Raw genomic sequence first — 23,647 nt, 5'->3', positions numbered from 1 at the left:
TGAGTTGGTGCATAACATAATGAGTACATAGTCTGCCATTCTTTAAGAAATTGCTTTCATTTTACTTGAAGTAGAATAAACAGTGCATCCTGTATATTCTGTTACTCCTCAACTACCATAAAATGAATGGTTTATTAGATGATTACTGAGGAGAAGCTCTAAAGGGACATGCATTGTTGAGGCAAGTTACAAAGCAGCTCAAACCCAAGTCAGAATCAAGAAAAAAAATTACAAGTTTTACCTTTTTGAATACTTTTCCATTTGGTTGCATTTCATTTTCTTCACTCAGAATTTCCCTGGTTCCAAGACAGTCCTTCTTGCCAAACTTTGCTAAAGCATGGTCAAAGAGCTTGTCCAGAGTGTCTGCTCCAGGGATGTTTATGTTTGCTAGAGAGTCCAGGTGAGTGACAGAGCGGTAGGGGCTCCCCGGCTTGTCCGAGATGGGTTTAGCTTTTAACCGCTTTGCCATAGCCTTTTTCTTCTTGGCATTGGTAAGAAAATACCAGGGAATAAATACCAGCACACTGTACAACCAGATTAACAAGTACACAGGCAGCAAGAGAATGGCACACATTTCTAGCCTAAAGTTCATTGTGGGTATTTAAAAGAGAAACTCTCTTATGGAGTTCTGAAGCAGGCAAGAGTAAGGCAGCAGGGCAGAGTGGTGTAGGGAGAAGCAACAGCAGGTGAAGCTTAGGTAGAGCTGAGTCAGAGCAGCTGCACAATTTTAGTAACCTTTGAGAGCCAACAGTGGACACCTACGGGCGAAAACCAGTGCCAAGCAGAGAGCAGGAAAAAGAAAGAAAAAATAATTAAATTAGTAATATTATAGTCAGTTAATTAGTTTTAGTCCTTCTAAGAGCTCACTTCAAAAGCACCACTGCACAATAGAGCAGTGAACTGCTCTGGGGATGAAAGAGGATGAATCTTTTCCATACTTGTTTCTTGCATTCACAAATATTTACTTCTCACAGACTTTTCCCCACTATTTCTGTTTGAATAGTTCAGGACTGTTGAGATGAAGTCTGTCCTTCACAACATAATATTGTGTTTAAGCTACTTGAGTAATGGCACAATTGTGTAATTATGGGAAAGGTCAACACTTGTTTTCCCACTAAATATTTGTACTACAGAGAAAAGGTACAGCAGATTGCTTTACTGCTTTTCAGAATATTCTATCAACCTTCTATCCAGCTTAAAATGTATCTTGATATACTCAAAAATAGTATATAGACTCAAAAGTCTACAGGCTGTAATCTAAAAACTATATATAATATTCCAAAACTGCTTTATTAACTTTGCTCCAGCAACTGCATTTTTAATCTTCTACTTTTCAACTCTGAATGTCAGACTCTTGGAAAGGGATTATGCAGATTTGCTTTTCCAATTTCAAAAAGTACTTCAATACATGCATTTCAAACTCCAAGTATGGAAAACAGAATAAAATCTGACCAATTTAACTCAATTTAAAATAAAGTACAATTTGGCAAGATTTTGTCTGCATGTCAGAAATCTCTCCTCATTAAGGAGAACTGGGCCTAAATAAGGACTGGTGGTGAGTGGGAGAAAAACAAAACCATCCCAGCAAACCCCAGTGAGGGCCAGCCCACTGGCCTGGGAGCAGTGTGCCCTGGCATGTGAGACAGGGTGGTTATCTCTAATGATGCTAACACTGGGGGGAAAAGAGAAGGCACAGGAGCACCAGCAAGGGCAGAACCTCAGACAGGCAGGGGAGCCAGTGACTCTGACAGCCACCAGCAGAGCCCAGGCTGCCAGGGACACCATCTGATAAAGAATGGATGAGAATAGGGAATTCTCAGGGCTCCATCAAGAATTAAAAGAACGTAGGCACACCTCAAAATACACCTTCATGAATATATTTGCCACCCTCGGGTGATGAAGGAGGCTACAATTAACATTTCAGGTTAAACAAGACAACTGCTACTTAGAGCAGACAGAAGTCAGTTAACAGGTTGGTGGGTTATTTAATGAGAATTTCAATAGAAGCAGTTGTGTTGTAGCCAATATCAACAGCTTTAAGGTAATGTAAGACTGAGAGATCTGCAGATATTTAAAACAACATGACCACCACATTAATTTTGTAATTACAGCTACAGAATAAAATGACTATTGAATGATAGTATAATAAACTAAGCTAAGCTCAGACTTGTATGGATGGAAGTATTCTTTTCTTTTTATAAAAAATGAATGCTACATTCTTTTCAAAATGTTTATTCTGCTCTGGTGAGCCTCACCATCAACCTCAGCAGAAAAGAGATCAGTTTACTTTCCAAAGCTCCAGTTCTCCAAAATGAGGGATTATTGGTTTATAACACAAATCTTGTATGATACTTTCATCCCAGTTAATTCAGTGCTCCAAAACCAGCAGTTGAGTCTGCATTTCAAAGACAAGCCAGCCATGGCTCTACAACATGGTAGGGAAATGTCAGGACACACCCATGGTTACACAGAATGCCACAAGTTAAAACAGACCCCAGGGGAACTCTGGCTGCTCCTCACCTTCCAACAATGAATATATGACCAGGCACATTGACTTGGATAAAAAGCAGAGTTGTTGGAGTACTGCAAACTATTTAACACAATGAGACAGTACCACAGCTTTTCTTTGGGCTGCAGAGGAGCTTGTTCAGAAATGTGCTACTGTGAAATATTACTGGCTAATAATCAAGAACTGGCTAATTTAGAAAGGGAGGAGAGGAAGGTTGCATTTCTTTCATTTTCGAATTTCAGCTTAATTTGTAATACTTTAAAAAGTACTCCTAAAACAAGACAACTCAGCTTATTTGCATGTATTTGTAGTAATTTAAAAGAGAACCACATTTCTATCCTGGCAAAAATCAGTTGTAATTCTTAAGAGATATCAATTGGGAAAACTAAGTGAGTCCCAAAAAGACAACTGTGGCTTTTTCCTTTGAACATGCTCATGCAAAACCTCACACACACAGACACACACACAGAGGTGTACTTACAAGGGATCTCAGTGATGACTGAGGCTTTTTCAGTGTCGATTAAACCTACAGTAAAACAGAAAAAAGAACATATTAGAATTTGGGATGTTTTTTGCCTTGCAGAAAGGAGGAATCTTTAGAACTTTAGAACCCTAAATCTTTAGAACCCTACTGTCCCTAAGAAGCACAGGCTATGAATTCAGACTGAGGTGCAACACAACCCATACAAGGGAGAGCAATTACAGTACAGGAAAAGATTCAGCTTCCAAACTACACCAGACAGACAAGAGATGAAGCTGCCAAAAAGGAGATTAACTTTTATCTGACACTACTTCCTCCCTTTTGTATTTAAACATGTTCTGAATAAAATTATGAACAGAACCTTAATGCAATTTAATTACCAATGAAACCCAGAAAGACAAGGAAGAGACTTTCATATTGCATATGGTCCATTCTTCTTAAAGCAGAACAAGAAGCTCTTTGTCACTCTTGAGAGATGAATATCAGTAGAAACACGAACTCAAGACTACCCATGGCACACATTGCCCAAGAGAACATGAAGTGGATTTGGGGTACTGAGGTAAGAGAAGACTTTCAGAACAAAAGCATGTTTATAGAGGCAGTGAGGCCTCCTTGGTCCCATGACCAGTGTAATAAGAGATGGCTGTGTGTAACTGCAGAGATAAGGCTCCAAGAGGTCTACTGCAGAAAGCTTTTTACTGATGTTTAACCTAGTTATGTTTTAAAGGTCTTCCCCATAAGTCTAAGATTTTAATCAGTTTTTACAGACTGAAACCAAGTTAAATGTCCCTTGCAATATTCTCCTACAAAGATTTTCTCTTGAAGTATAAAGAAGAGGTGCTAGAATGTTTTTAATTACTGGCATTTGCATGTCATTTTGATCCATTGCAGGATCATTCCAAACTCGTGCTAAATAAATATTTATAATCTCTTAAATATACTGCATATAACAGACTGACATACTCAACATGCAAAGGTACCTCCATACCAGTTGTATTCAGTTAGAAGCCAAACTTAGCTACTCAAAATATACCTTATGACTTCAATCTCCTACTTAATTAGACTTTAAGAGAAAGGATGAGATGCAATGCTCACGTCAAAGCACCATCAAGAACAAGGTAAGATTGTCTTACTTCAAGGTAAAACAACTACATATTACTAAAGTATAACAGTTATGGTCTTCATAAATTTTCTCATTCCTTAAAAAATAAAATTAAGCATTCACAAAAAATTTCACAATAAGATAAAACTGGTATTTAACACTGGAATATTTAGAATATGTAGTATTTTCTGTTGGTTTACAAAGCTTATTATTTCTCTTGACTGTTGAACAGAACCAGCCCCTTTGGATGCTTATCTAACTGTTTTGGAAACAGCAGCTTCCAGTTGTCGGTGCAGGAAACGCATGTTCCCAGAAAGTGCAGTGTGCGTCAGGCATGACTACAAGAAAAAATGAAACCAAACCAAAATAGATGTTGTATCTATCTATCTAGGAGAGCCTAGATAGCTGGTTTTCAGCATTTCCAAAGGATTTTCCTCTGGTGAATCAGCTTCTATCAATTTTGAAGTGGTCTGGAGTTCATTGAACCTTTGCAGTGACACGTTACAGTGTTCATGCTGGAAACCTCACTCATGAGGTAATAATATTTCACTTACGGCTTTTATATGCTGGGTGTTTACAAAAATTCTACAATCCAAGTTTACTCCTGACTGACACTGTACTTTATGGGCTGCCAGAGATGGAAGAGATGTTATCTAAGTATAATCTCACTTTTATATCCTTAAATAAAAGTTTTAGACAGATAATATACAACATTCTATTCCTGTCCTGTAGCCAGGGTCATAGAACAGAGTCTGAAATCGCAGCACATGCTCCAGAACAGAAGAGACACTCCTCTCTTCCTAATTTACCTCAAATCTAAGAAACAACGAGCAATTATATTTTTTAATATAGAAGAAAAAAACAACCCTTTTAAATAGTCACAAAAGCTTATGGGACTAAGTAAGAGCAAAAGTGTGTATGGGGAACAGAGAGAGAGTTCATGCCTCTGGAAGTGACTATTCTCAGATGAGGAAATGCCTTAATCTTCTCTGCATTTGACTCTCCAAACTGAATAGAATCAACTTACTCAGCAGTTACACACACTACTAGAATTTTTAAGAGTAATTCAAAATCAAATTAAATACCTGTAGCTAGAAATTTTATCCTATGCAGTTTAACTTTAATAAGGCAGCAAATTATTATCATCACTAGGAAAGGCTTTCATTAGCCCAAGCCCAAAACCCTCTAAAGGCTTAATAGTGTATTTCAACAACACTGTTTCAACAACAGCTTATAGTAAGTATTTCAACAACACTGCTTACAATCCTTCCTCTGGTGTTAAAAAGCTTGCCAGGGATCCAATTTACTATGAAATAGCACGTTTGGAAGAAAACACAACTTTATTTTCTGTCTGCTTTAAATACAGTGTTAGGAAACTAATCTGGTAAGGAAGATGACATTAGAGAGGAAAAGGGTTGTGTTCTAGTTTGTGAAGGAATCTGCAATCTGCAAAGCAGATTGTTTTTAGTTTAAAAGCAACACCAGAGGAAGTCTGGTTCCTCTGCACCAGAGCTCCTTGAGCTCTTGCCAACTTCAAATGGAGACACAATTCTGACTTTAGTGTAAGTGCTCAGGGCTGACTGCTGTCAGGAAGTTCTGAAATCATCCAAAACAATCCACTATGAGTAAGTAACAACCATTTCTGCATCTTCTCTAGCATCCAGGCAGATCTAAACATTTTGGAAACTACAGTGAGCATTCAGGATTTGTAACTCGAAAAGTGGTTTTACACAGTAAAAAAAAATAAATATGAGTTGACCTAAGTATGTGGGTGTTCAGTTAGTCAGTTTTTGGAAAGGAACTTAGTTGGTATTGAGTCGTCCTGAATTTGTTCCGGTACAGGACAGAACAAGGCTGGGATTTCAAAAAGAGATGACACAAAATGAGATTACTCCAAGGGTAAGAAATTCCACATGGCGAGGAAGATGCATCACAATAAACAAATGAGCGCACAGTGTCAGGCTTACTACAAGTTTTGATTTTCTAGATTTATCCCTAACACACACAAGAACGAGAGAACATTTCCACAGCTGAGAAGACTGTGATGAAATAGCAGTAAGAGTTAGAAAAATCTGATGCCTAATTACAGCTTAGTTGGGGTTACAAAGATTGAAGGAAAAGAAACCAAAGGAAATGATTCAGTTTTTACATCATGTCGGTGCTTTTATAAAAGCAAACTCCAGCAATATTAATGCAAGTTACTCACAGGAAAAAAAGTTCATTTTTCTTTCTCACAGGCAGATTTCTACATATTTGCCTCTTGCACATTTTGGTACATCACAAAGGGCAGTGAAAATCCATAGAAAGCTTAACCAAACCTAACCAATTTTCAGAAGTACTTATGTGCTCTGGCAATGCAATAGAAGCTCAAAGCCTGATATTTTTAGAGCTCTCACTATGCCTGTACAGTGTAAATATTGCTACTTATGTCCCAACAAACAGGACAAACAGGGAGAGGGGAAATCAGTTGCAGTGGATCCTGATACAAGTTTAAATATATACATTCTACTTGAAATAGCAAAATCACAAATAGCCTTAGGAAACTGTGTTTCTCTTACTGCTGCTTAATACAATATTTTACTCAGCTAATAGCAAAGGTAATATTTTGGAGAGGAAAGGGAAAATATTGTTGTCCTTTATGTTCATTGCTTCTGCTTACTACCTCAGAACATATATGCACTTAAAGTCAATAGGAAAAAAAAATCCATTTATAATTGTCAAACATCTATTTCTGCAACAAGTGCTGTAGTGCAAGCCAGCCCAGCCACACTGACCCAGCAGTTCCAATTACCTAAGAGCTGGGTGTGAAACCACTCTCCTAATTTGTAACATGAGTGCAAGCAAATATTTGGTGAAAGGGTAAGAGCTGTTTGCATGCCCCAAAGGCAGAAAACTAAAGGCCAAGGCAAGATTTCACAACTGAAGATGGTCCATTGAGACTACACAGAACTGGGAAAGCACTTCCTGACCCACCTGTTCTTTGTCTCCAGTTCAGCAGAAGCTGCCCCGTGAGTACCTGAGGCTCTCACTGCAGCACTGCCTCTCCTGCAGGCTGTACCCAGCCTGAGCTCTGCTCACAGCCTGAGCCCTGCTCACAGCCTGAGTCACAGAACCACAGAACCATAGAATGTTAAGGGGTTGGAATGGACCTCAAAGCTCATTTTGTTCTATTCCCCTGCCCTGGGCAGGGACACCTTCCACCAGAACAGGTTGCTCAGGGTCCCATCCAGCCTGGCCTTGAATAACTCCAAGGATGGGGCATCCACAGCCTCTCTAGGCAGCCTGTTCCCGTGCCTCACAACCTCCCTATTAAGAATTTCTTCCTATTATCTTGTAGCCATGATATTTTCTGAAAAATCCTTTCCTTAGGATTTTTTCTCCTGAGAAGCTGAGAGGCCTCAGGAACAAAATGTAACCAATGATTATCTGCTGCTGTGGAATGCAACAGGAGCATCTGTGATTGGTCCCATGTGGTTGTTTCTAATTAATGGCCAATCACAGCTGGCTCGGACTGTCTCGGTCAGTCACAAGCCTTTGTTATCATTATTCTTCTATTCTTAGCTAGCCTTCTGATGAAATCCTTTCTTCTATTCTTTTAGTGTAGTTTTAATATAATATATATCATAAAATAATAAATCAAGCCTTCTGAAACATGGAGTCAATATTCTCATCTCTTCCCTCATCCTAACACCCCTGTGAACACTGCCACATTACCTAACCTAAATTTTCCCTTTCAGTTTGCACCCATTCCCCCTTTTCCTGTCACCACAGTTCCTCAGGAGGCCCCCTCTGGCTCCCCTGAAGGCCCCTTCAGGTACCAGGAGGGGCTGTGAGGTCTCCCACAATCTTCTCCTCTCCCAGCTGAGCAGCCCCAGCTCTCTGGGCCACGTAAGGGAGGTGCTCCAGTCCTCTCAGCAACTCCATGGACTTGCTCCAACAGCTCCAAATCCTCCTTATGCTGCACACCCCAGAACTGTGTGCCACAGTCCAGGCTGGGTCTCCCAAGGGCAGGGCAGAAAATCACCAGGTGAATCTGAGTTACACACAGCACTGTGAATGCACTCACTGTCACTGATGACAAACACAGTATGGTTTTCTGTGCTAAGGGAACTGAGAGACATCTTTCTGTTTCACTGGCATTTTAGTTAATGACTAGGCTAGAAACTGGTACTTTGGACAGAGGGTATTCCAGAAGAAGATGGAAAAGAAGAAAATGAGCAACTGAAAAATACTGTTATTACCAGCATCTACAAAACATACTTGGACTAAAGGGAAAAAAATACAAAGAAAATACATATTCAATAATAATAAAGTATTTCAGTCTAATCCCTCAATGTATACCCCTGTCTCATCAGGCATTATGACAAATGTTACTCTGCTGTTCCAACAGCAAAGATAAATGTACTGTTTCCACCCAACTTTTTTAAACAAGGACACGAAAAGACAAACAGTACAAGCAAGGACAAATTTCAGAGGACGTGTGGCCACAGAAGACTTCAGCAAAAGCTCTGTAAACAGCCAAAGAAGAACTGATAATCCTCCCTCCCACACACAGTAAATATACAATGGACAGACTGGCTAGGTCTGTGTTTAGCTACACAAGCATTTTGCAGTGGAAAGGTTGTGACTTGCATGGCTCTGATGATCCAACGAGTGAGATTTAAGTTATCATCATCTTCTACTTTCCAATTCCTTCTCAGTAGCAAACTACTTCACAAAAAGAGAGTGTAGATCAAATCAATTTGAGACTTACAGATTTAAAGCCCTATTTGCTATATCTTCCCCTGCATTTTCAGGGCACAATGAAAGTAAATAACTGATGTACAGTTGGTGCCTATATAACTTAGGTCAGAGTTACAAGGTGCTTATACAGCTTGAGTTATAAGATATCAACATAACCTGGTATCAATACAAGCTAAATCATGACTTTTTATATATCTGTATAACCTGAATCCTAACTTTTTTATCTATGTAACCTGATATAATGTATACCTATATAACCTGAAAAAATTATACAATGTAATGGCTGACTAGTATATACTATACTATAATAACTAGTATATACTACACTATAACTAGTATATGGTTAACTAGTTGCTTAATGCTGAATAGACAAAAAAGAAGAAAAAACTCACCAGGTGGATAGCTTTAGAGATAGGTAAGTATAGTCCTAATGAAAAATCAGCAAATGTAAAGCCAATTAGCCACAAAATAAAGAATTTAGACCAGACAGGCCAAGGAACACCATAACTGTGCATGCTCCAAAGACAAAGTTGGAAAGTTCAGATGCGAAGAAGACTTTGGAAGCCTTCATCAAAGACCCCCCACAACCCCCAAACTGAGGAGGCACAAGTGCAAAAGAACTGTCTAATAACCATGAGCTCACACCATGTAAACTAGTTCTGGTGTGTATGTGATGTGTTGTAGTGACAGTGAGCCACACTGTCACTACAACACATATAAATATAAATAAATAAATATAGTAATAAATATACTATAAATAAATATAAAAATAAATATACTATAAATACACCACAGCACTTGACAAAGGTGGGTGAGTTAGGAGGAGAAATCCCCCTCACTCCAGCACTGCAATAAACAAACACCTGTTCTATAGACACTGCCCTATGGGGGTTTTATTTCAAGCCCATCTTTTGGGCATCACAGTGTTTTACAGTTTTCAAAGCCAGATGTAATATTCCTGTTTCTGGCATATTACTGGATACTGCAGATAAAAGTTACTTTCATACCTTCTAACAAATTTTTTGCTTCCAATTGCTAGGTGCTTCCCTGGGCCTGGTGACATTATTTTTATCTATTTTCAGATATTGCAGCACTAGAAACATAAGCATTGACAAATGCTTTATTTAAGAATTCTTAAACTCACTGTTTAAGAATTAGGGTGCTCATCTCCCCCTCTTATGCTTCCAATGATCATTTCAATGACAGCCTTGGACAATGTAAGGAAATTGGATGCCATGTGCTTTTTGTTTTGCAAATAAAGATGGAGAAAATAATCTCCCTGGGTAAGTGTTTTTCAGAATTTGATCCACAGAAAATGTACTTATGCTTGTCCCAGTTCTAAATATAACTCTCCATTCCTTCTGGGAGCCTGACTGGCTCTTCAGCTTTCATTTTGGCAAAAAATGCTGCCATCAATCTTACATTTACCTTCCTTGCTTTTCAGAAACTCCATCATCTCATCATTCACATTAGGGTGTTTTCTTCTCAGACATGGGTCATAATTTAGGTCGTGAAATTAATTGCATACTCAAAAAAAGGAAGAGGGGAGAGTAAATGCTCCTCCTTGTGTACTGCACCAATAGTCTTTTGTCTACCAAAAAGTGTACTGTAGGCTGGGAGAGATTTTTCTAAGGTTTGTATGGGTTTTCCAAAATTCTAGGGAACAGAATAGGGAGAGTCAACAAGAAGAGCACTAGGGCTGGAAAATACACCTTCCTTTTTCTCTTAGGAGCTCACATTCAAATGCAAATTCCTCCCTTTTTTGACTAAACTGAAAAATAAATAAAAATTAGCCTTTCCTATTTGCATTTTGAAGACATTCTCTCCTTGCAGACATTCTGATATACAGATGACTGGGTGTGCACATAAAAAATACAAGTTTACGAAAGTTGCCCCCACCCATGGTCATTTGAGATGGTAGCCCCTGAGATTTCAAGCATGAGTCATCTCTATTTTTCATTTTCATTGTGTAATACAATGCTTTGAGGGTCAATAAACAGAAGGAGCCTTGGGAGCAAGCATAGTTTAATCTTCTGAACAGATTCACAGTATCTTCCAGTGAAAAAGTGATTATGTTTTTTTGTATGTTTAAGGAACTGCATTTTATTGTAGTTTTAATGCAAAACTTAAGCACAATTTATTGCTTGGTTCATGTTGAACCTACCCCATTACTTTCTAGCTAAACATACCTAGATTCATTTTCAAGTATTCATCATCTCTGGATCCATATGTGGAATTCCCAAGTTGTAACTCATCTAAGACAGGACTACATTCTGCAACTTTTTGCTGAACTGACTTTAAACTTTTTGTGAGTGAACTTGCCTTCTGCTACTTTCATGTGCTTTATGGTAGACCAAGATACCTTTAGGGTACATTTCTGTTAATAATGTTATTTGGCACTTTCTGCCAAGGAAGGCAATTTTACTGCCTTACTGTTTCATAACAGTTCTTTGATTTTTATCTGCACTTCAAAGAGGAAGTGAGGTGACCAAACAAATCTCATTGCACATTACATTTTCCACTACAAGGCAAAATGCAAAGTGCACATTCAAGTTTTTAGATTTAACAGCTCTAAACAATATTTTGTTCAAAAGTACTCTGAACATAATCATTCTTACTAACAAGAACACAGCAGGAACTAGCACAGTTCTTCAAGATGTCCTAAAAAAATATGCATGGGAAAAAATACCTCTGAAACATTTTAACACACCAAAGTTTTGAACTTTGCCACCCCCCAATAAATGTGTATTGCACTTTTTATTTACAGACAAGAAAGTGTTTAAGGTGTACAGTTGCAAAGGCAAAAGCATTTGATGTTCTTAGCCCAAAATATCCAAGTGCCATTTGCAAAGCAGCAGAGGATCACACACTGCAGGCCTGGCTGGAGCTGCCTCTGGCCAAGGAGCTGTGTAACCACATTGCCATGGTCATACCCGTGTCCATGTCCTACCCCTCAGCTAAACACACTAGCACAGGACAGCTGGGTGCCAGCACAGCCACAGAGCTTCCTGAAAGAAAATTTGTTCAGATCCTGACAGTCCAAAAGAAAAAAGTGTGTGTGACTATTTGCAGCAAAGCACACAGCTTTATGCCATGACTTTTGTTATTTATTTAGCTAACTGGACGATTTTGAATTCGAATAAAGCAGCAGTCACAGTAGCAACTGCAGAAGAAAAAACTGTGCAGCACTAGACTAAACAGGCAGTAAAGTGGTCTCAGACAAATTCTGAAGGAAGTTTCAAGAGGAAACTGATGCTGTTGACCATTCTTTCAACTTATTTTTAGGGATTTTTTGTTCAGAAAAGGGACTGAAAAATCCTCAGCATGACAGTGTATCACAACAATAATTCACGGTTTATTAATAAAAAACAAGTAATAATTTAGTTTATTAACAAATGCAGTGATACTCAAAAAGCTAACACTGTCAGAAAATGTTTCTAATTCAACTTAAAAATACACAGTCCCCATTTCAAGTCTATCAGATTGATCCTTACCATGATGGGAGGATGAAGTTCCCTGTTGCAGTTTTGAGTAAGGGTTATTTAAGGACCACTCTAGTTATTGTCAATTTTGCTGCTCACTAGCAGACACAAAAAACAATTCACTTTACCTTGAACAGAACTGCAAATCAAATGTATCTGGGTAAGCAGGCTGAAGAACTCACAAAAAATCTAGAAAAGAAAAACATAAAATAGTGAAATTTCTAGGCCCTCTTAAGTTACAAACACATCTGAATAGACCACTCAACCCAAACCTTTCCTGGCTTGGTAACAGACCTTTGTCAGGTGTTGGTGGTCAATGCCATTTGTAAAATGGGAAAACACTACCTGCTCCTTGAAACATGGAACAGGGTGTAGGTCAGGGCATACCATTAGAAACTCATTACATTATCATTTTTAATTTTCACCTCAGTTTTATGTTCTGAGCACCTTCAGGAGTTTGAATGATGTAACATGCTGCCAAAAGCATGCCAGACAAAGTTCTCATGTGTACTCATAATGCTTAAATCTGGCATCAGACTGCTTTTAACAGCTTTAACAGTAAAGCTTCAGCAACTCAATAGTCAAAGGCTTACCTTTCTGAAAGAGAAATCTACTTAATGCTATCCAAGTTACAAATGCAAATCTCATTTCAGCTAACCAGGAGAACTAAAAGCTAAGAGGTAATATGTAAAAATGTCCCAAACTATTTGTTCTGTCTGAGGAACACCAATGAATCAACTCAGAGAAACAGACAACAGAAACCTTTGCCACCATTGCCTTTCAGGGAATAACACATCCTCCCTTTACCTTTTCATCCCACATCTGGTCATGGACCATGACCCAGAAAGGTGGGAAAACATCTGGTGTGGAAATATGATCAGGACAGAGTCTTACACAGAACAGTGAGAAATAAGTGTATGTGGTCATCGTTCATCAAATCACCTTTGAGCATGCAAATAACCTGAACTCATTCAGGGCTACAATGAGGGTTTTTTCCTTCAGTTTTGTCAGACAGAAACTGCCAGGTGTTTATCATCTCTCCTAGTCAAGTTCACGGAGCTGTAAAACATTCTGCATAGGTACTGTTATTGAACGACATGCAAGAAAAGCAGGCCTGAAAGAGCCAGATGGAGAACTGGCAATCCCAGAATGGCAAAATGCAGCACACAAGGAGAATGCTCTGCATAGTTTTCTAAGGCATAACCTTGCTCTGAGTCCTATTCCAGTCCCCACAGTCTCACCCTGCTTTTCACTCACGCACAGCGAGCTTAGTTTCACTTTCTTGTTGTTCCTCTTGCCTGTGGCAATACATTTCACAAAGAAAGCACTTTCGACTTAAGTTGCTCAAACAGAGGAGCTCATAAAAATACAGAAGTATTTGCATGCTTATAAAATAAACAGATAATCCATTTTCATAATGAAAATCAAATGCATCTATCAAACAAAGGCACAAAACCAAGGCCATCAAGTTCAGTATTAATTTACCCTGTATAAATATACAGTATGAATCAGCAGTACATACTTCATGGAAAGTAGTGTGCAGAATGACAAAGTAATGAGCTACCATGAGCAGATAGAAACTACTCCATCCTTCCTACTTCTGCATCTGGTGCAAAAAGACCACAGGCACCACAAACCAAGATCTCTTCCTTCTTTTTCATTTTTTTAAATATTTTTGTATCACTTTGCTCTTAGTTGACATTACCACTAACTGCTTACTCTTCCACATAACATCCAAAACTATAGAAAATACTGTTGTAAAACTAAACTTTACCTGTACAGTACTGCAATTCTTTTAGTATGTGCGTTTTCATTTTGTAAGAAAACCAAACAAAAAGTGCCATACTAGGAACAGAAAAGAGGTTAGAGAGGTTAGTACTTAAAGCAATTTTTAGGATACAACACAACATCAGCAAATTATTTTGCTGAATGACAAAAACATGACCTCAGTGTAAGGGAGACTCCAAATGAGAAGTGAACAGTGCAACAAGGGGGCTGGTTCCCTGACTCTTCACTTGAGGCTCGTGGCAGGTAACTGAATGCAGCTGTGCACTGAGGTGGTCCCACCTGGGCTGCAGAGTCTGCAGGCACCTGCTCACACAACCTGTAGCTGCATGGGCTCTCTGCCCCCACTCATGACTCAGTCCCAGAAAGTGCCACTGAGAGAGAGGAAGTGATCACCTTGGGTTAGTTCTGCTGAAACACAGTCCTGTGCTGTGCAAGAACTTGAAATGAGCCTGAAAACAGAGCTACTGTTGAATGAAGTAGCCTCTAGCCTCCACCTAGTTGTTGCTCTCCCAGTCCATCCCTTCCTTTCACCAGCAGCCAGAGTGAGAGACTGCTGCCTGCAGCCTTTGCAAGCTTAGTGCATCCATGGAAGTGTACTAGGGGGGAAAAAAGGCAACCAGAAGCTCTACCATGATATATAATCCACTTTTATCTTTACTGAAAGCCAAAAAAAACCCAACCCAAGCTAAACCCCCACCATACCTAGCCACTTTAAAAATTTTATTGCAGATTCATTTTATATACTCCAAAATACCTTAACAGGCATAATTTTTTATTTGTGGAAGGTCAGGTGTTAGTAATTTTCCTAACCCAAAGTGACTGTGTGGTAGCTGGCTGCCAAGCTGTCAGCTTAAGCTATGAGACCAATGCCCTCATTCATAAATTTTTGGGATTTTGCTGTGAGCCATTCAGCAGGCTGTGATACACTGTGTCCAGCTCCTCAGACTGAACTGGCATGTTTGAAATAGTGACATTTCATAGGCTGCTCAGCTTCTCTAGCTACCAAAACAAATGGGAGAATGACTCAATGTGTATTCTACTTATCATGTGCTTTAGATAAACTGAATTTAATTTGATCTTTTCCAGAACTATTGCATGTATGCTGCTGGGGAGGAAACAACAAAGTACCCAATGGATCACTTAGACAAGGTGAAGTGTTTCTGTAAATCCAACCAGTTATATCAATTTGCCTTTTTTTTTCAGACAGACACTTGCACCCTCTTACCAGCAAGGACAACACAGACTCCTTGTGGTCTTACCAGCTTCCTTCAGCCCTACCTACCCAACAGGACACTGGTGTCAGTGCACATTTAAACATGCAAAGATTGAGTCTGCTGCATGTGCTACCTGCCATGAATATGTGCAATAAAATGGTGAACTACAACACAGGGTGAAATTAGAGCAAACACTCTGTAGTACCTGCCCAACTTCATAGTAGTGAGTGCTCTCCATATTTCCCTGCATTTGAGGAACTGACAGTAATCATTATTTACAATCTTCTGTTTCTCTAACCACATCCTTCTTAGTATACAGTTCAAGTGCACAGAAACAGACCTAATAAATAAATTACTGTTTTGTAAATTGTAACATTTCCAATCAAGACTTGTTGCCAGATAAGCAATCACTATATGAACACAAAAACATATTTGAGAAAGTTCTTATTTTAGCAAACACTGTGGTACAGGAGGCTTGTAATGGAGCTGAGCAAGTTCGATGTAGAAGGGGCAGCTCACCTGCTCAATCTCCAAAAGTACAGCACACCTTCAGCTTTAAAGACCAGGAGGAGATTTGATTTTTTTCAAGCTAATCAGTACATTTTCCCCTGAACCACAAAGGACAGCTCTTATGTTACAGCAGAGCACCTCCTATAAAAAATTCAAGCACTAGAATCAACTGGTGTGCCCAGTGGTGCTGTGGAGAACACAGAGATGGGGGAATGAAGGACACCAGGCTCCTCCAGAGCCTACAGCAGGCTCGTGGTGAGAGCTGCCTGCACTGGGCAGACTCACACAGTTTGCAGCTGGGGGCCTTCAGGTGCCACAGCAGGAGATGGACAGGCTGAAAAACAATCACAGGAAAAGCTATCAGATAGAAACACTGCTGTACTGATGTCTGTAAAAGCATCTATGCAACTGAGGGACAGTGAGAATTTACTTGCATGAGGAGACTGTTAAAGCAAATTTAACACAAGTGTTAGGGCTGTTCTTACCGTGGTACATGACAAAGATTTTCTGGCAGCTTTAAAAGAAGTGCCTTAGGCACACAGGTGTTCAGAAGAAATCAGTTATTTGCTTTATATTTCTTTTCCCAGAACCTGAACTGGGAAATACCAAATAAATATGCTTATAAACTACCAACACAGAAGAGAATTTTCTCTTTGTGGTATTACATGTTCAGTATTATAACTTTTTCAGTTCCTCTCTATGCCAATGTTTGTTTTTTTTCTGTGAGCAGGACTTCTGCAATAAGGCCCTTAAAAAAAGCTTAGGGGTGACTTACCAGGAAGGGCAGTTACACAGCAATTTTAGGGGCTACTCTGCCAATGAGCTGAGTAGGTGGATACAAGGGATGTATAAATTACAGCAGTGCCAAGGTGAGCAGAGACATGGCTGAAAACACAACTATTTGGGGATGGGAGGAAATACTTGAGGAAATAAGCAGCAGCATGTGGATGCTCTGACTTTTTTTAGTCGCCATGTTTGAAGGCCAAAAATTTCAGCACAGAAATGAAAGGGTTCAAGCTCTCAGTCCCCAATAAGCCCAAGCCCAGTGAAGTCAATCCACATGTGGGTGTGTAGTGGGCACTGCTGACAGCACCAGGGCCCAGTCTTGCACCCACAGCCATGCAGCAAGCAGTAAGGACCTTAGTAAAGGCACTACTGGCAGTCCAGTTACTTCTCTAAAGTTACACAGCAAAAACCCAAACTAGCAGCTGTATAAACTGGATACTGAACCACTGAAACTGAGCCACTGCATGTACAGAGGAAAATCTCAGTGAAGGTGGGGTGCAGGATGCACCTCTTGTAGCTTATAATGTGCCAAAAACAATTTTAAAAAGCACCATCCTTTCATGTTACTTCAGTCTACTTCTCTGTCTCGTAGAATATGTCACGCTTACTAAGCACAACTTAAATTAAAATGTTGTGCAGTTGGGTGAAGCACATTGCCAAGTGGAACAAAGATCAGAGATTGTACTAATACCACCTTCCCTTTAAAATAGGTTGCAGTGTCCTGTAATATAGCTAAAAAAAACAAAAACAAAAACCAGGTCTGCTGTACAAATCTAAGAGCACTTTTGCCAAACATAACCATTAGCTTAATGTCAAAACTTTTCCATGTTGATAGGGTAAATGTGTCATTAACATACATTTTAAAAATAAAGCATTCATTTATTATAAGTTTAATTTTTTTTAATTACCTTAATACAAGCAATTCTGTAACTGTCTGGGTATTGCTCACTTACAATCTTATTTTTTGTAGTAAGGGGAGTTAGAACAGAATAGCACCATGGTAATTTAAACATCTCTTAATTAGTACAAGCTGTAAGAGAACAAGTACTGGGATGTAATGTGCTATTTTAAGTGTGTCCTTGCAATGTTAACTTGTTTCTAATTTCACAGTCTTTCAAGCACACCTAGATTATTTTTTCAATTGATACACATATTAATATTCTAACTGCCAGTAAACACCTATGCTATAAAACATCAGGGTTGGGAAATAAGGGCACTTTCCCTGTACACTAACAAAAGTGATGAGCAAAAATCATGCAATGAGCTGCAGTATCATTACAGCTCCAAGTAAAACAGATATGTATACAGGTCTTCTGCTCTGAGGTTTGACTTTTAAAGCTGTCATTGCCAAACCAATGAGTTTATAATAAGACCTTTAAAAGAGATATAAACTGGTTAACCTAAAAGGAAAGTTACAAGTATGTTTTTAAAAAAAGATGCCCTACTGATGAAGGAGTAATGCACTATAAGGAATCAATAGTCACATCAATATACATGGAAGGAAATCCTACAAATCCTAGTACATTAGTTTTTGTCCTCAAGGAGCAACAGTGGTATTCAAGTATAACAGATTTAAGAGTCTCGGATTTAAAGTGATAACTAAGGTTCCACTTTGGATCACTTTAAATCCAAGACTCTTAATTCTGGGATAATTGGTAGATCACTTTATCTCTACCTTGGAGATAAAGATATCTCACCTTGAAACCTGGTGAACTCCCAGATGTACAACAGCCCTTGATTTAGTATTAACTGTACTACAAAACCCATGCAAAAATGTATTTTTTTAAAATAATTTCTCAGTATCTAGGATTCCTTAAAACCACTTTACTGAGGTTAAAAGTACCCTTTGATTTCAGGGGCAAGTCCAAGTGCTTAGTTCTATCTGAATCAAAAAAAAAAAAAAGGAAAACAATTCCTCACATCCTTCACATTACACAGCTGTTACTCCAAATGTAAAGCAAATAAACTGCACACTGACTTTCTGAAGCAGCAGCCTCTGCTCCAACCTCACATCCATCCTAAGCAACTCATGCACTCAAACTTTAAAATTCATCCATTATACAAACTGACAATCTGGCAACATATTGGCTGAAGGAAAACACTTCCCACTCCTCCCAGTCCCATGCCCACAGTCATCTTTCCTTGCTTGCACTGGTCCTCCATTTCCCAACACTGCCTGTGCTATTTATTTCCTTACTAAAAATTTGTTCAATGTGCCTTTGAATTTTCTGCTATATTTGGGATCATCATAAATAACTCTCCAGACAATTGTACCATCAGGCCTCACACTCACACACTCCTTGTAACAAAGCTCTGTAGGCTCAAGGCCTCATCCAACCTGGCTTTGGACATTGCCAGGGTTGGGGCATCCACAGCCCTCCTGGGCAACCTGTGCCAGCATCTCACCATCCTCACAGTAAAAAAGAAGTTGATGCCAGCCCCAGGTCAGTCCTGACCCAGAAGCTACTCTGGTCTGTGGCAGCACAGGAACCTGCAGAGGAGACAGGCTCCCTATCTAGGGCAACAACAACAGCACGAAGAATTTCCACCCCCACCACTCATTCCTAACCTCTGTCTCACACACTTGGTCAGGTAAATAATGTTATGAACAGCTGGCACACAATGGAAGCTGTATCTTGATTAGGAGTGCACTTCATAGGCAGTGCTAGGCAGGAACTGATAGCCCTGATAAGAAGTGGGGCAGGCACAGCAGAGTGCTGTGGTTTATTTACCTTCTGCCCAACCATTTCTGTTGACACCAGGGCAGATCTCACTAGATGCTTTCTGCAGTGAAGGAAACTGAAACCACAGCTCCTAGGCAAAGCTGGCCACTGGCCAAATCTTTTTCCAAACAGTGTCTTTTAGGTCATGTCCATATAAAACAAGCAAAACCAACTCACAGCTCCAGCATGTCCAGGACTAAGGCAAGGTCCTCCCATGCACAGAGCAGTCTGACAAAGGGCCTTGGTGCTGTCAGGCTCCACAGGTGTAGGAGAAACCTGTCCCACCACCTGAGTGTGTGCCTTACCTTCAGTGCCACACAGGTCACCCTGAGAGAGTGGCCACAGAAGGAATAAGCAGTGCTGCACTCAGAGTTGTTTGCGTGTGCCTACCTACAGTTCAACATTTAGAAGAAACAGACAGCTTCTAGGAGTGTCAGCAGATTATAGGCAATCCTAACTTCCCTCCCCCACATTCAGCCAAAAAACCAATAATAATCCCTACCCACTGTAAACATAGCTCTGCCAGCAGAGGAGAAACTTTCTTAAGCCCTCCCTTCCATACAGCTCATCCATTCCAAATGGAAATGGGAAGGGCAGTAATCCCAGTTACAGGGAGGAGAGGAGGAGACTTTGCAACAACAATGAACACCAAAGCAGTCACTCTGCAGCTGCCCCAGAAGGCAGTAAAATTAAACAGTGTCGACAACTTTTGAGATAAGCCTTCCACAAAAAAGGCTGAAGATGTTGCACCATCTAAATAACAATCCAATCTATGAACAAAAAGAAAGAAACCATAAATTCTGTTTCTCACAAAATTGTTTTCCTCCTTCCATTCAACTTCCTTCTCTCCTGCAAAAACAAATGTCCTGAAGCACAGTAACCACAAGCTTATTTGAGTATACTACAAAATTTCCCTTAATCATTAACTCCAACTCTTTTTTAGTTTAAGCAATGCCTTATTCAGAAGGGTTCTTAAAAAAGAGCACTCATTCATTTCTCATGTGAACTGCCTAACTCTATTTATCATTAACTTCAATATATTTTGCATGTTTACTTGGCTCAGGCTACCATTTGGAATTTAATTTGAGTACTAACTTCATTTACAACAGTGTAATAGGCTGCACCTATTTTACTAGATAGATATCATAACGTCACCTGGCATATAACTGTATGCAAAGCCTTGCCTTAGTAGTTTGTTAGGAAGTGGTTTCTCTATTCTTACAGAAGAGCTGAAGCATTACCCTTGCATTAGAGAAGGAGAAGGTGTCATCTGCTGAACTCTGCTGATTTATTATGCTGAAAGTTTATAGCTGCTGCTGTTGGATTATTCAATAGCAGCCACCACTGGCAGTGCATGTTCCAGAGGGCATTAAAGGTAACACATGAGCTAACTGTGCATGAAATGCAAACACCTAAATAATGAACACCTCCTGAAACCCCCCCACCACAGCAGGGTCCAGGGGGAAATTGTCTCTTTCAAACTCATACAATTCTGTAATTTAAGACAACAATGAAGGGGGAATTGGTAAGTACAAAGAACTGAGAGCTATGTTAAATATGCATTAAATAGTTTCCAAAATAACTTTTATGAGGAAATATTTAAGGCTTCTGTAGAATTGTATTAAAACTCAAACTTTGTATCCATGCACAAAGAGCAGAAGAAATAAAAATGAAACCTGTCATCTTGTCAGAGACTGCAGAACTTTGCTACCTGTCTTTTAATTGGGTGAAAAGACTGAAGACATTAAAATCTTAAACATACTTTAGGAAAAAAGAAAAATCCATGTCTTCAGTCATTGCAGTAGTCTGAGATGACAAATTCCAAAGATTCAAAAAGCAGAACTTATAGAAAAAACAATGTATGTTTCTAAGGCCTAGCTGCACTATTATTTGCTCATTTTTGCCCTTGAAATTGGCAAGGCTACAACTGCAAGTTTGTCTATAATAGTAAATGACAACACACATCATATTCTTATTTTCTGCAACAATCCAAGATGCAAAGAGGACCAACAGAGGATGCAAGCAAGGACCAACATTATTATCTTTGACCATAATCAGGGACTTCAACTGTCCGTTTACTTGCTATAAAACATTCCTCAACACCAAAGCCCTCTGTAACCTGCATCTATATTTACTGAACATCCTCACTAAAACGTTTTGTACTATCACTCCTTTTTTTCCTAACATAAATGTTTCATATTTCAGTTTTTCCCAAATATGATATGCTATAAAGGCATATGCTACAATTATTTCATTACGGGACTGGGCAAACAGCAGCACTGGATCAGGAGAGGCCAGGGGATCTAGGTACTGCATATGCACTTGCTTTCCAAGTAAGTTTCAGAAATCCACAAAGGGGATGTTCTAGAACACCAAAAAGCAAAATCTAAAATATTCAGCCAGTTTCTTGCTTTCCTTGAACAGGTGTTTTTGTGACGTGGAGCAGAGAAGCATGCGCTGAGCGGTGAATCACCTCTCCTCATCGGCATCAGCCCATCTCCCGAGCCCAGCCTCCTCCCCTGCATCCAGGCGGGGGGCGGGGGGCTGCAGGGGCCGGGGGGCTCCGGGGGAGGCCAGAGCACGGCCGAAGCACCGGGCAGGGCCCAGGGAGAGGCCGGGGATGAGCTCGGGCCCGGCGCAGAGCCGGGAAGGGGAGGGCGGAGGGTCCGGCTGCCGGCGGGAGCGACCGCGCTCGGCCCCGCGGGCTGCGGGCGTGACGGGGAGCGGCGAGATGCGCCAGAGCTGCCCCAGAGGTGCGGAAAAGACCCGGAGAGGAGCCCCGGCCCGGGACAGTGCTGGGGCGGGCAGGGACGCTTCCCGCCCGGCTTCACGGAGGGCCGCCCTCCCGACCCCTCCTCGGCACTTCCAGGAGGCCTTTCCGCGCCGCCACCTGCTCCGGACAGCGGCCGAGGCTGCTCCTGCCCGCCCGCACCGGAGCCCCGAGCCCCGGCGCATCCTCTCGGCCCGGGCCCCCGAGCCACGGCCTCGGGGACGGATCTGACCCCGGGTAACCCCGCTCCTTCCCCGGATGACCCGGCCGCCTCCGCCCCGACGGGAGCCCCGCCGGTCCCCGGGCTGGGGGCAGCGCCAGCCCCGCAGCCCCTCTTCGTGAGCGGGGCGACCCTCCCGCCCCTCGCCGCTCGCCAGATGCTGCCGAATGGCAGCAAAGGAGGGGAACCAGCTCTGCCTCGTCCCATCTCACCCCATTCTCTTCTATGCCATCTCATCCCACTCCATTCCATCCCCGCTGCACAGAGTCCTCACTCACCGTGCCCAGTCCCGGCGCTGCCGGCGGAGATCACAGCGCTACCGGCGGCGGTACCGGCTGCTAAAATGGCTGAGGGCGCGGGGGAGGAGCGAGCCCCGCGCCGCCGCCGCCAAGGCCGCCCAATCCTCCCTCCCTCCCCTCGCCACCGTGACGCGCTGGGGAAGGGGCGGAGGCGTCCGCGGACCCGAGCCCAGGGGCACGGTCAGTGATGCCGCCGCGTCCCGAGGTGACCCCGGGATTCGCAGGCTCGTGGGGGGGTGACACGGGACCCCGGGCTTCGGGCAGAGCTCGGTTAGCGCGGCCCTTCTGCGGGGCTTGTCACAGGCCGTGGGCCAGGCCGAGCCACGGGCACACGACAAAAGGCGCTGCCGGAACCCCAGCCCCGACCCCCGGGCAGGCTCCCGCTGGAAGCAGCAAGGCCGCCAGTCCGGATCTTACAGGCTGGAACAGACAGCTCAGATGTTTGTACCCCAGTTTTGGCTCCTGACAATCTGGAGACCACCAGGCCCAGTCGGAGGCCCCTTTCGTTTTTATTCAGAACACAAGGAACGGGTTTCAGCAGCAGTGCTGACGAGAACGACTGGGATTACTCACAGCGTGGTTCAAAAAGCCAGAGGCTACAAATATCCCCATGATTCATGCAAGAGTTTGCCAGATGGTTTTAGCTGTTTTGGAGTCTGAGGCTTCTTCGGAAGAGAACTGGCACAAAATAACTTGCTTTTGACAATGCCACTTCTTAATAGTGTGTAGGGGAAGAGGAAACATTTGGTGCTCCATCTCTGTGGAACAGAAGTCCAGCAGGATCCTCCCCCGCCCCATATGGAGTGGGACAGAGTGTGAAAAAACAAAAATGGCATATATTACATAGCCAATGCTATATTTGGTAACAGGTTTGCTTCCATAAAAGACAGCACCTTGCAGGAGGCTAAAAGGTTCTGGCAACAACTGCACATGCAATGTGGATGTTATATTTCATAATTCCCAAAGAAGCAAAAAGCACATCACTTCCTTGGATAGAGGCTGAGCCGAATCACTGTGTGG

General features: G+C 41.4%; 1 protein-coding gene across 3 annotated transcripts in view; it reads right to left on the bottom strand.

The window, feature by feature from the left end:
* The window catches only part of ACSL4 (acyl-CoA synthetase long chain family member 4), a 37,252-nt gene extending 14,572 nt beyond the window's left edge, over positions 1–22,680 (bottom strand). The window contains exons 1-4 of one of the 3 annotated variants that reach the window (XM_066559244.1): positions 22,607–22,680; positions 12,446–12,506; positions 2,991–3,035; positions 242–758 (exon numbers count right to left, since the gene is read on the bottom strand). In XM_066559244.1, coding sequence (XP_066415341.1) covers positions 242–592 — 351 coding nt within the window. In that variant the 5' untranslated portion in view covers positions 593–758; positions 2,991–3,035; positions 12,446–12,506; positions 22,607–22,680. The remainder of the gene's footprint in view (positions 1–241; positions 759–2,990; positions 3,036–12,445; positions 12,507–22,606) is intronic. The other 2 variants (XM_066559246.1, XM_066559245.1) reach the window with 2 other exon arrangements.
* Between the last annotated feature and the right edge of the window lie 967 nt (positions 22,681–23,647).

The sequence above is a fragment of the Molothrus aeneus genome, chromosome 14 (genome assembly GCF_037042795.1).
Source record: "Molothrus aeneus isolate 106 chromosome 14, BPBGC_Maene_1.0, whole genome shotgun sequence".
Lineage (NCBI taxonomy): Eukaryota > Metazoa > Chordata > Aves > Passeriformes > Icteridae > Molothrus > Molothrus aeneus.
Note: the sequence above shows the minus strand (reverse complement) of the source record. Positions and strands in the feature narration are given on the sequence as shown.